At 42.2% G+C, this 13,793-nt stretch overlaps 1 protein-coding gene across 1 annotated transcript in view; it reads left to right on the top strand.

The window, feature by feature from the left end:
- Positions 1-10,941: 10,941 nt before the first annotated feature.
- Positions 10,942-13,793, top strand: part of gins2 (GINS complex subunit 2) — a 26,857-nt gene continuing 24,005 nt past the window's right edge. Inside the window, exon 1 of the mRNA XM_043707460.1 lies at positions 10,942-11,157. Coding sequence (XP_043563395.1) covers positions 11,068-11,157 — 90 coding nt within the window. The 5' untranslated portion in view covers positions 10,942-11,067. The remainder of the gene's footprint in view (positions 11,158-13,793) is intronic.

The following is a 13,793-nucleotide window of genomic DNA, read 5'->3' as shown; positions in this document are numbered from 1 at the left end:
AACTCTGATTTCTCTCCACAGATGCTACTAGACTTGCTGAGCTTTTCCACCAATTTCTGTTTTTGTTGTGAAAATGAATCTTATTGGGCTTTGACAAGGATTCTAACTTTGCCTCAGTGGGGGGCATTCTGCAAATGTTCTACCAAGTGACAAACAATATGAAGAGGATTAAGAAGTTAAAAAGGTCCTGCAGATAAGACTTTTACTTGCTACAAACTAGATAAGTAAAATAGATGTACAAAACCCACAAAGGTGAAGTAAATCTTCCTGCAATGCCAAACACACACACATATAGATATAAATATAGAATACCAACATATAAAGGCTCTGTCTAAATTTGAGCAGCTGCATTTCATTTACAGAATAAGATCATGGAGTGAGATAATTTTAAAATGAAAGGAGCAGGGAAAGCTACCACGCAATAACAGCTTTACGTGCAGAGCACAGTCATCATTCATTGATTCTATATCAGACAAATTCAGATGGTTGAAGATTTTTCTCAGATTTAAATGTGATCCATGAACAAATCAATAAGTCAGTCTTCCATTGCTTTAATTTTTTACTATTTTGCTTTGTAATGTTAGAATCTGTATAGTTTGCTGTGGTTTCAATGCAGTTCTGGACCTCAACATCTAAACGCCATACTGTGCTAATACAAATCCTGTAACACATGCAAAAGCAATCTGTCAATTTTTCTTGAATAATACACAAGGCTGTACTTTGGCAATCTTTAACTTATGCACACAAAGGAGAAATGTCATACATTAGCACTAGTTGAAATATATTATTAAGGAATCAATGGAACAGAACTATTCTGGGACTAATCATCAGTTAGGACACACGCAAAGTTATATTCTATTAGAGAAAATGTGGAAAAGACTTTGTTAACTTACTCACACCTGCTATATCAAGTATAGTGACAACTATAACATTCATCAATGTCAATAACTTTCTTAACCACAAAACACCTGTCTACAATTAACTTCAGAAATGCTTAAAGTATTTAAATTTATTTTGAAATTAAGTAAACAGAGTACAAACGGCATGAGTAATTGTACTGCCTTAAATTCTGATGACTAAATCACACATCTGCAACTTTATGCAAATTGCTTGCATCATATTAGTGTTACCATTCACCCTGGCATAAAAGTCATTTCCTTTTACTCAAAGGACTAATAGAGGCCCCAGATAGTGATTTCAAGCCAGATGGTACTTGTTTGTGTAATTTTCCACAAACTTTGTATGGTCAATTAATGAAGCTCCTGGAGTGAATAAAAGTGAAGATAAGTAGATATTGAAACATGCAGTCGAACGTTAAACTATCATATTTAAAACATAGTTCACAGATTTTGTTTTAAATTCAGAATATTGTAATAGCAGCATTAAATCCCACATTCATAAACCAAAATTATTGACTACCAATTATAAATTATTCTAATATCAAATTACTTCAAACTAATTCAAATTTAGCAACAACTATGCCACATCAGAGAGCTATTACAATTAAAGAGGGAATGTAATCCTGGACATGAGCACATGGAATGTAAAGCACTTGCTCCTTGATGTGTTACAAATTCTTATTGTGCCATTTTACAGTGGAACTTTTCGGGCCATTAATTCTACTGAATTTATGGGATCCAGCTATGCACAAGCTGGAAGTTATGTCTGTTTACATTATAAAGATTCAACAGTATTTCAATAGCTGTGACCCGAATTTATGAATTTCATTATGTGAAACATACAATGCAAAAGCATTTCCACAAGGATGAGAAACCAAAGTGCCCCACATTGATCATCAACCAAAGAAACCACAACGCAGTGTTTCTCAATCCTATGGTAACCTCTATGACTCTATTTGTCTCATCAGAAGAGACTGGGCCTGTATTTACTGAAGTTTAGAAGAACAAGAGGAGATCTCACTAAAAAGTATTAAGTTCTGACAGGGCTGGACAGACTGGATACAGAGATGACATTTCCCTGACCCTGAGTGGGAACAATGGGTCATAATCTCAGGATATGAAATAGGCCAGTTTGAACTGAGAGGAGGTAAATCTGTGGAATTCTGCCCCAACAAAGGGCTGCATAGGTGAAGGGCCTGAGTATATTTAAGAAATAAATAGTTATCTAGAAGCTAAAGACATCGAAGGGGTATGGGGAGACAGTGAGAATACAGTGTTGAGATAGTGGATCAGCCCACTATCATGTTAAATGGTAGAATGTACTTGATGGACTGAATAGCCTACTTCGGCTCTTTCTTTATGTCCTCTATACCTATGTTTTCTATTTGATACAACAGTTATGTTTCTCTCCACAGATGCTGACAGTCTTGCCAAGTATTTTCAAAACTTACTTTCTTTATTCCTGAGCTGGTCAATCACTGAGTAATGCAAAAGGTATGACCAGGCTACTTCAAATGAAAAATAATGACTCTTTCTTGATCTTGGAAGAATCAAATGCACTGATAGAAATTCTTCATTTCTAATACACCATGAAGAGTTCCACTGTGGCTATCATCATGAGACAAAGTTAAAAATCACACAAAGCTATAGTCCAACAGGTTTAATTGGAAGCACACTAGCTTTCGGAGCGACGCTCCTTCATCAGGTGATTGTGGAGGGCTCGATCGTAACACAGAATTTATAGCAAAAATTTGCAGTGTGATGTAACTGAAATTATACATTGAAGAATTGATTGTCTGTTAGCCTTTCATCTGTTAGAATACAGTGATAGTTTCACTTCTTTCTCTGTAAATCACAAAACCCTTTTTTTTAAAAAGTTGCATTCTCGGGTTAGTTGTTAACAATAGTGATAGCTAGACAATGCGTTGAAGGTGTTAGCCCCCTGTGTTCTCGGTCTATGACCTGATGTTTAGATTGATTCCAATCGAAAAAGTGAGATAACAGAGTTTTACAGTCCAACACCGGCATCTCCAAATCATAGATATTTGGGGTGGCACAATAGCTCAGTGGTTAGCACTGCTGCCTCACAGTGGCCGGGACCCTGGTTTGATTCCAGCATCAGGCGCCTGTCTGTGTGGAGTTTGCACATTCTCCCCATGTCTGCATGGGCTCCTCCGGGTACTCCGGTTTCTTCCCACACTCCAAAGATGTGTAGGTCAGGTGAATTGGCCAAAGCTAAATTGCCAACTGTGTTAGGTGCATTAGTCAGAGGGAAATGGGTCTGGGTGGGTTGCTCTTTTGAGGGTCGGTGTGAACTTGTTGGGCCGAAGGGCTGTTTCCACACTGTAGGGAATCTAATCATCACTTAGAACAATAAAATTATTTTTAAGTTTCACATTTCACCTTCTTAATCCTATTGGTACGTCTCAAACTTTGTTTCCTTGACTATAACATGTTTATTTTCTGCTTTGTTATCTGAGAATTAATCAGTATTGCTGAATGCCAGAGATCTGCTGTAGCAACCTCAACATGCAATTAATATCATGAAATACCCATTTCCCATCACAGAGGTCATAAGATCTTCCTGGGCAATTTTGAGATCAGTAGTGAGGACTGTCATTTTCACCATCGACTGCAAAATCTGACTACTGACCCAAGTCTTTTTCAGGCTCATTCCTTTTGTAATTCCCACTTCCGACTTCAATTTCTTGTCTCTCACAGTTTCTAAATGTAATTGCCATTTAGCCTCATCCTTGCAAAAAGTGATAAAAATTTGAACAATTTTACTGACTCAGGTTGTTAAGCATTGGTTCAAAAATTCAAATGTATAAACAAGTGATTTAATAATGTGGCATTTGCGACTTGTCCTTATAGAAGTCACTGTCTGAGGCCACCTCTCACCATACTAGCTTATTTTTGCTTGTTGATCAAGAGGACAGATTGATGCTTCCGAAACAGTGGCCAATGCGGAATCAATTGTTCTGAAGACTACCAAATAGATAAAATGAACTCCCTAACAACCTGGAGAAGGAAATTGTGCTATTATGTATATATAGCAACATAAACGATTGACAGACAAAGATTTTCAGACTGACCTAATATTTGGCACAGAGTATTCGTGGGATGAAACTTGTTGATGTCACTGTGTAGTTTTATCAGTGACTCCTCGCCATGGGTCCAGAGGAAGAAAATGTCATCAATGTACCTGGTGTACAATGTCGGTTGGAGATCCTGCATAGAGAAGAAATATTGTTCGAACCTGTGCATAAAAACGTTGGCATAATGGGGTGCAAATTTGGTCCCCATGGCTGTTCCGTGTGTCTGGATGAAGAATTGGTTGTCAAAGGTGAAGACGTTATGATCGAGGATAAAGCGCATGAGTTGTAGGATGGTGTTTGGAGACTGGCAGTTGTTGGTGTTGAGTACTGAGGCTGTTGCCGCGATGCCATCATTGTGGGGGATGTTGGTGTAGAGTGCGGAAACATCCATTGTGACGAGGAATGTTCCTGGTTCGACTGGTCCATGGGTGCTGAGTTTCTGTAAGAAATCCGTAGTGTCACAACAGAAACTGGGGATCCCCTGTACAATAAGTTTCAAGATGCCTTCCACATAGCCAGAGAGATTCTCCGAATCTGATAAATGAGTCAGACATGATTCCCCTTTCATGAAGCCACGCCACCTCTGCTTCATTAGATTACGGTTTTCCAAGTTTTACTTCCTTAATAACGGATTACAATAATTTTCCAACCATAGATGTTGGGCTAATCAGATTAGTTACCCACTATTTACTTCCCTTCCTTTTTGCATAGGAGTGTCACATTAGCAGTCTTCAAATCCTCTGGTACTTTTCCAGAAACCAACAATTTTTGGAAACTGCGGTTACAGCACCTGAAAGGGAATGTCCCCTCAAATTTTCTTTTCCTGCTGACCCTCCAAGGCCAATGAGCAGCAGCATCTTTCAGAATTGGGAATCCAATGGGTCAATACAGTGATGGTGTGCTCAGCAGCATTGTTCAAAAATAACGCATTGACTATGAAACACTGGCCTGAAAAGGTGCTACATAAAAATGAGTCTTTCATTTGATATTAGCACTGTGTTTGGTATCCATTCTATAGGATAAAGATGTCTTTCTGACATCTATTTTCCACCCCCTTTACTTTCATGATTTGATTAATTGGTTCTTGATTTTAAAAATAATAAATATTCATCCGTTCATGTTGCCCCTCTCTGTTGTGAAATTTTTCACTCTGCTTCATGTTGGCACATTTGGATTGTTATCGTGAACTACAACTCACATTTCATCTTAATTTTATTCACAGCAAGTAAAAATCATTTGCATGTTAATACTGTGATATGGATTAACTTGCATGCTTAAATTGGTGGCTCATTAGCAATGAATTACCAACGGCCCGACATTACTTTTACGAGGAAGTGTTAATGTGCTAAAGGTTGTCTTCTTTGCGTGGGCTGCTGCTTTGAGGTGAAAGCAAGGAAGCAAACTGATACATTCAATGTTGAGCTGACATTAATCTATGAATGAAGCATTACAGTTCTTCAGGCATTTCAGAAATATGATTGCAGAAGTGTTCCTTCCAGAGGAACTCAGTCAGATTAACATTCAGACTAGTTTACCAAGGCTTCTGTGTTACTGAAAACACAGGGAAAAATGCCAAGTTCCCAGTGGGATCAGGAAATTTGGTTACAAATTGGAGAAGTTGGGACAGTTCCTTGTAGACCAGAAGGTTGAAGGATGATTTCATAGAAGTTTTCAAAATAATGAGTCAAGCTAAAATTATGTGATAAACTGTTCTAGCTAATGGAGATATTGAGAACAAAAGGCTAACTATAAAGTATAATTGGCAAAAGAAGGTCTGAGGAAGTGAGGACAAAACATTTTCATGGAATGATTGGAATACACTGCCTGAGTGTGGAATGGAAACGGTTTCAATGAGGCATTCAAAAGCAAATTGGATTTTGTGGGAGAGAGCAGAATGTGTGGGGAGAAAACAGGAGAGCAGAATTAGATAACTTAGTCCCATCGAGCTTGCACAGACATGATGGGCCAAATGGCCTCATTCTGTGTTGAAAGCATTCTATGATTGAAAATGGAACTTGATTTTATCACTTGCCAACAATGGGCTCACCAATTACTATTGTAAATGCTTCATTACCTGTTCTGTTTCCTCTTAATTCTGCTGCCAGACACAGCACCAGACAAACTTAAAAATGCAGTATCTACGGGTGAAGCTACAAAACAAATCTACCTACACAGAGTCATAGAGATGTACAGCATGGAAACAGACCCTTCGGTCCAATCTATCCATGCCGACCAGACATCCCAACCCAATCTAGTCCCATCTGCCAGCACTCGGCCCATATCCCTCCAAACCCTTCCTATTCATATACCCATCCAAATGCCTCTTTAATGTTGCAATTGTACCAGCCTCCACCACATCCTCTGGCACTCATTCCATACACGTACCACCCTCTACTTGAAAACGTTGCCCCTTAGGTCTCTTTTATATCTTTCCGCTCTCACCCTCAACCTATGACCTCTAGTTCTGGACTCCCCAAACCCAGGGAAAAGACTTTGCCTATTTATCCTATCCATGCCCCTCATAATTTTGTAAACCTCTATAAGGTCACCCCTCAGCCTCCGACACTCCAGGGAAAACAGCCCCAGCCTGTTCAGCCTTTCCCTGTAGCTCAGACCCTCCAACCCTGGCAACATCCTTGCAAATCTTTTCTGAACCCTTTCAAGTTTCACAACATCTTTCCGTTAGGAAGGAGACCAGAATTGCACACAATATTCCAACAGTGGCCTAACCAATGTCCTGTACAGCCACAACATGACCTCCCAACTCCTGTACTCAATACTCTGACCAATAAAGGAAAGCATACCAAACGCCTTCTTCACTATCCTATCTACCTGCGACTCCACTTTCAAGGAGCTATGAACCTGCACTCCAAGGTCTCTTTGTTCAGCAACTCTCCCTAGGACCTTACCATTAAGTGTATAGGTCCTGCTAAGATTTGCTTTCCCTAAATGCAGCACCTCGCATTTATCTGAATTAAACTCCATCTGCCACTTCTCAGCCCATTGGCCCATCTGGTCAAGATCCTATTGTAATCAGAGGTAACCCTCTTTGCTGTCCACTACACCTCCAATTTTGGTGTCATTTGCAAACTTACTAACTGTACCTATTATGCTCGCATCCAAATCATTTATGTAAATGACACAAAGTAGAGGTCCCAGCACCGATCCTTGTGGCACTCCACTGGTCACAGGCCTCCAGTCTGAAAACCACCCTCCACCACCACCCTCTGTCTTCTACTTTTGAGCCAGTTCTGTATCCAAATGGCTAGTTCTCCCTGTATTCCATGAGATGTAACCTTGCTAATCAGTCTCCCATGAGGAACCTTGTCGAACGCCTTACTGAAGCTAAGCTAAAAATCACACAACACCAGGTTATAGTCCAACAGGTTTAATTGGAAGCACTAGCTTTCGGAGCACCGCTCCTTCATCAGGTGGTTGTGGAGTACACAATTCTAAGGCACAGAATTTATAGCAAAAATTTACAATGTGATGGGACTGAAATTATACATTGAAAAATACCTTGATTGTCTGTTGAGTCTAGCTAACACCCATTGTTACAGCTAATTTGAGAATGCAACTTTTAAAAAAGGGTTTTGTGATTTATACATGAAAGAAGTGAAACTATCATGGTATTCAAACAGATGAAAGACTCAGCAGACAAGGTATTTTTCAATGTATAATTTCAGTTACATCACACTGTACATTTTTGCTATAAATTCTGTGCCTTAGAATTGTGTCCTCCACAATCACCCGATGAAGGAGCGGCGCTCTGAAAGCGTCTGTTGGACTCTAACCTGTTGGACTCTAACCTGGTGTTGTGTGATTTTTAACTTTGTACACCCCAGTCCAACACCGGCATTTCCAAATCATACATGCTAAGCAGTATTAACAGCAAAGGATAGACAGAGTTAAAGCAATTACACAACCAATGAATCAAACTAAACCAGTTGTGAATGGGGGTAGACAATTTAAAAATTCACTGTAGGAAGAGATTCCACAAATATCCTTATCCTCAATAGTGGGGTAGGCCAGCACACCAGTGAAAAAGTTAAGATTAAAGAACTTGCAGCAATCTTTAGCCAAAAGTTCCGAATGGATGAGCTATCTTGGACTCCTCCAGAGCTCCCCAGTATTACAGATGCCAGTTTCCAGGAAATTCACTTAATTCCACGTGATATAAAGGCAAAATTGGGAAGTGCTAGATACTACAATGCCTAGGGACCCTGACAATATTCTGAGTAATAGTATGGAGTTTTTGAGCTCCAGAACTTGTCGCAATCCTAGCCAAGCAGTTCCAGGTACAGCTTCAGCACTGGCATTTGCCCAATAATGGGAAAAAGCCCAGTGTTTTGCTTTTTACAAAAAGTGGGATAAATCCAAACCAACCCCTTACTGCCCAATCAGTCAACTCTTCCTCATCAAAAAAAATGATGGAATGTGTCATCAACAGTGCACCTGCTTTGCAATGATCTGATCCAATTTGGACTCCACCAGGGCCACTCAGCTCCTGACCTCATTACAGCCTTGGTTCGAACATGGACAAAAGAACTGAATTCCGAAGGGGAGGTGAGAGTGACAGCCCTTGACATCAAGGCTGTATTTGCAAGGTGTCCTTGCAAAACCGGAGTCAATGAGAGTCAGAGAGAAAACACTCCACTGGTTGGAACAAAGGAAGGTAGTTGCTTTTGTTGGAGATCATTCATTTCAGCTCCGGGTCGTCACTGCAGGAGTTGTTAAGGGTAACCAGTCACTGGGTAACAACTTTTCTCCAGGATAACTTATTGGTTTTCATATCATTATGGACACTGTTAGCTGTAATAGCTTTTTAAACCTTCTCTTACTTTATTGACACAACAATCCATAAAAAAGACTTGAACCGTCCACATCCTCCACCTTCCTTTTTCTTGCTTTGAACAACTTCTTCTTATCTTCACACATTTTCTTCACATCAAAGGTGTGGCCACCAGAACCCAAATTATGCCTGTCTCTTTGTAGCGTATGTGGAACATTCCATGTTCCAGTCCTACTCAGGCCCCTTCTACTCAGTCATCAGTGACATCATAGATACTGCTCTTTCTTCCATCTGAAGTTGAAAGTATTTATCTATTCCACTTCCAATTTCTAACCCCGCTTCACGTGGTCCATCTCAGACTCCTCTCTTCCCATCCTCGACACCTCCTTTTCCATTTCAGGGGGATAGATTGGCCATCAATATCCATTACAAACCAATTGACTCCCACAGTTACCTTGACTATATTGTAAAGTCTATTCTGTTCTCCCAGTTTCTACATTTTTATTGCATCTATTCTGATGATGCCACCATCATTGGAGGGGCCTGAGAAATGTCCATCTTTCTTCCTCAATTGAGGATTCCCCACTGCTGTGATTAACAGGGCCCTCAGCCATGTCTGACCCAATTCTTCACTTCTGCCCACACCCCTTCTCTTGTCTCTCACAACCCTGATAGGGACCCTGGTTCTCACTTTCCAATTCACCTGCATCCACATCCATAAGATCATAAGCTGCCATTTCTGCCACCTCTAGTTGGATAGCACCACCAGCAACATATTTCCTCCCCTTTCTTGTCAGCTTTCTGCAGGGACTGTCCCCTTTTGGATATCCTGGTCCAATCCTCACCTACTCGCAACACCTCCTCACAGCCCCATGACACCATCTCTTGCAACTACTGAAGGTGTAACACCTGCTTGTTTACCACCTCCCTCCTCACTATCCAAGGGTCCAAACACCCCTTTTGCATGTTGCAGGGCTATAACCGCACCTCACTCAATCTGGTCTACTATATTTGCTGCTCATAATGTGCTCTCTTCTATGTTGGACAAACAAAACACAGACTGAGCAACCATTTCACAGAATACCTGCATTCTGTCTGTAAAAGTGACCCCAAGCTTCCAGTTGCCTACCACTTCCAACACACTACCATGTTCCCTGACCAACATCTGTCTCCAACATGCTGTGGTGCTTCAGCAAAGCTCAGCACAGCATGGAAGAACACCATCTCACTTGCTGTTCAAGAACCCTGCAGCCTTGGGGACTCAGTACTGAGTAAAGCCTGATCACCCTCTTCAGTAGCCTTTACCCAACCCCACACCCCAGATCTGGCAAGACACAGGCTGCTTTCAGCACAGCCAACCCATTAATACCTACTCATGGTCCCCTTCATCAGCTTTTCATAGAGTCATACAGACCACTACAACTAAACCCTTCAAAATTGTACACCATCCAAATGCCTTTTAAATATTGCTAAGGGGCGTGGTTTAGTGTTGGGGTCGTGGTTTGATGTCAGCAGGCGGGAGCTGCCGTCAAGGGGCGGGGTCTGCAGATAGGGGCGTGGTCTGTATTTAAATAGGCCGTGTCGGAAGACTGGGCAGGGAATGTAGTGAATGGGCGGGACGCAGCCGGAGACGGTGACCGTAGTTAGGGGTGGAGTCTGTTATTGAGGGGCGGAACCTTAGGTTGGGGCACGGTGACGTTTCAGGGTCGGTGTCTATTGTCAAGGGGCGGAGCCTTCCCTTTGGGATCGGGAACGTTAATTAGAGACCGGGGTCCGTATCAAGGGGCGGGACGTGGAGTTAAGGGCGCGGCTGATAGTTAAGGGATGGGTCCGCAGCTAAGGGGCGGGGTCCACCTTCCGAGAAAGTAACCCTCGATTAAGAGGCGCGGCCTGCTGTCAGGGGCGGGGTGGGTCCGCAGTTAAGGGGCGGGGTCCACCTTCGGTTAGCATAACCGCGCCCGATTTAAGGCGGGGCCTGTTGTCAGGGGCGGAGCAGGTCCGTTGTTAAGGGGCGGGGTCCACCTTCGGTGCGCATAACCACCTCCGATTGGAGGCGGGGCCTGTTGTCAGGGGCGGAGCGTGTCCGTAGTTAAGGGGCGGGGTCCACCTTCGGTGAACATAACCCCCCGGTTGGAGGCGGGGCTTGTTGCCTGGGGCGGGGCGTGGCCGGACCGGCTGAGTGACAGTATCGCTATTTCTGGATGTTTAATTTGCGCGGGAAGGTGTCTCAGGGTTCTGGCGGGTGATTTAAACCCGGGAATAGGCGGTAAGAGCAGCCATGGATCCCTCTGAGGTGGAGTTTCTCGCAGAGAAGCAGACTGTGACCATTATTCCCAACTTCAGTCTGGATAAAATCTATTTAATAACCGTGAGTGTACTTTGTCAATTCACTCCCCTGTTTGACTCAAGGGCCTTGGTTTGTGTTTTAAAGCATTTTACACAAGGAGCAAGTTTAAACTAAAAGGCTAAATGATAGTGAATTATGTGCTACATGCTGGAAATTTGGAGGAGGTCTTTTCCTTCAGCCTGCTGTTATCTCTGTTAGGAAAAATGTAAAATATTCAGAACAAGTGATCTCGGATTTTCTTCCAAATTAATTTTGGGTAGTTCCAAATTAGACTGTTGTAAGTTTTTTTTTAAAACTTATTTTGTTGCATGAATTGTACATGAGAAAGGTCCACGTCTTTAAATGGTTTTGATCCTTAATATTGTTCCGGATAATGGGCAATAATTAGGCAAGTGCATATTGACAAGTTTAAAATCCAGAAGTAAACAAAAAACTGCAGATCTGAAACAAAAACAGGAATTGCCAGAGAAGCTCAGCAGCCTCTAAGCATAGACTGAGGCTGCCATCATGTTAAAGGATAGAGAGGAATTTATTAAGTGTGTACAAGAAAATTTTCTTCTTCAGAATGTGGATGTGCCTGCTTGTGAAGCTGCAAACCCTTGACCTTCTCTTGGGGGAAATAAGGCAGGGCAGGTGACTGAGCTGTCAGTGGGGGCCACTTTGGGGCCAGTGATTATAATTTTATTAATTTTAAAATAGTGATGGAAAAGGATAGACTTGATCTTAATTTTCTAAATTGAAAAGAGGCTAATTTTAACAGTATTAGGCAAGAACTTTCAAAAGTTGATTTGAAGGCAGAAATTTGCAGGTAAAGGGATGGCTGCGAAGTGGAAAGCCTTCAAAACTGAGATAACAAGAGTCTAGAGACAGTATGTTCCTGTTCGGGTGAAGGGCATGACTGGTAAGTGTAAAGAATGTGGGATGACTAGTGAAATTGAGGTTCTGGACCAGAAAAAGAAGGAAGCATATGTCAGGTGTTGAAAGCTGGGATTGAGTGGATCCCTAGAAGAATATAAGGGAATCAAGAATAAACTTAAAATGGAAATCGGGAGGGCAAAAGGGGACATGAGATAGCGTTGGCAAATAGGGTTAAGGAGAATTTAAAGGGACACTACAAATACATTAGGGACAAAAGAGTAACTAGGGAGAGAATAGGGCCCCTTAAAGATCAGCAAGGCCATCTGTGTGGAACCACAAGTGCTAGGTGAGATACTAAATTAGTATTTTGCATCAGTGCTTACTGTGGAGAAGGATATGGAAGCTAGAGAACTAGGGGAAATAAATAGCAATATCTTGAAAAGCACCCATATTACAGAGGAGGAGGTGTTGGACATCTGAAAACACAAAAGTGGGATAAATTCCCAGACCTGATCAGGTGTACCCTAGAACTTTGTAGGAAGCTTGGGAAGTGATTGCTGGGCAGGTTGCTGAGATGTTTGTATCATTGATAGCCATGGAGGGTTGGCTACTGTTGTGCTGTTATTTAAGAAAGGTAGTAAAGAAAAGCCAGGGAACTATAGACCAGTGAACCTGACGTAAGTGGTGAGCAAGTTAGAGTCATAAAGATGTACAGCATGGAAACAGACCCTTTGGTCCAACCCGTCCATGCCGACCAGATATCCCAACCCCATCTAGTCCCACCTGTCAGTGCCTGGCCCATATCCCTCCAAACCCTTCCTATTCATATACCCATCCAAAAGCCTCCTAAATGTTGCAATTGTACGAGCCTCCACCACATCCTCTGGCAGCTCATTCCATACATGTACCATCCTCTGCGTGAAAAAGTTGCCCCTTAGGTCTCTTTTATATCTTTCCCCTCTCACCCTAAACCTACGCCCTCTACTTCTGGAATCGACGACCCCAGGGAAAAGACTTTGTCTATTTATCCTATCCATGCCCCTCATAATTTTGTAAACCTCTATAAGGTCAACCCTCAGCCTCCGACACTCCAGGGAAAACAGCCCCAGCCTGTTCAGCATCTCCCTGTAGCTCAGATCCTCCAACCCTGGCAACCCTTTCAAGTTTCACAACATCTTTCTGATAGGAAGGAGACCAGAATTGCACGCAATATTCCAACGGTGGCCTAACCAATGTCCTGTACAGCTGCAACATGACCTCCCAACTCCTGTACTCAATACTCTGACCGATAAAGGAAAGCATACCAAACACCTTTACTATCTTATCTACCTGCGACTCCACTTTCAAGGAGCTATGAACCTGCACTCCAAGGACTCCCTAGGACCTTACCATTAAGTGTATAAATCCTGCTAAGATTTGGTTTCCCAAAATGCAGCACCTCGCATTTATCTGAATTAAACTCCATCTGCCACTTCTCAGCCCATTGGCCCATCTGGTCCAGATCCTGTTGTAATCTGAGGTAACCCTCTTCGCTGTCCACTACACCTCCAATTTTAGTGTCATCTGCAAACTTACTAACTGTACCTCTTATGCCCGCATCCAAATCATTTATGTAAATGACAAAAAAGAAGAGGACCCAGCACCGATCCTTGTGGCACTCCACTCGTCATGGGCCTCCAGTCTGAAAAGCAACCCTCCACCACCACCCTCTGTCTTCTACCTCTGACCCAGTTCTGTATCCACATGGCTAGTTCTCCCTGTATTCCATGAGATCGAACCTTGCTAATCAGTCTCCCATG

The sequence above is a fragment of the Chiloscyllium plagiosum genome, chromosome 17, assembly GCF_004010195.1.
Source record: "Chiloscyllium plagiosum isolate BGI_BamShark_2017 chromosome 17, ASM401019v2, whole genome shotgun sequence".
NCBI classification, from domain to species: Eukaryota; Metazoa; Chordata; class Chondrichthyes; order Orectolobiformes; family Hemiscylliidae; genus Chiloscyllium; species Chiloscyllium plagiosum.
This window is presented reverse-complemented; position numbering and strand designations above follow the sequence as displayed.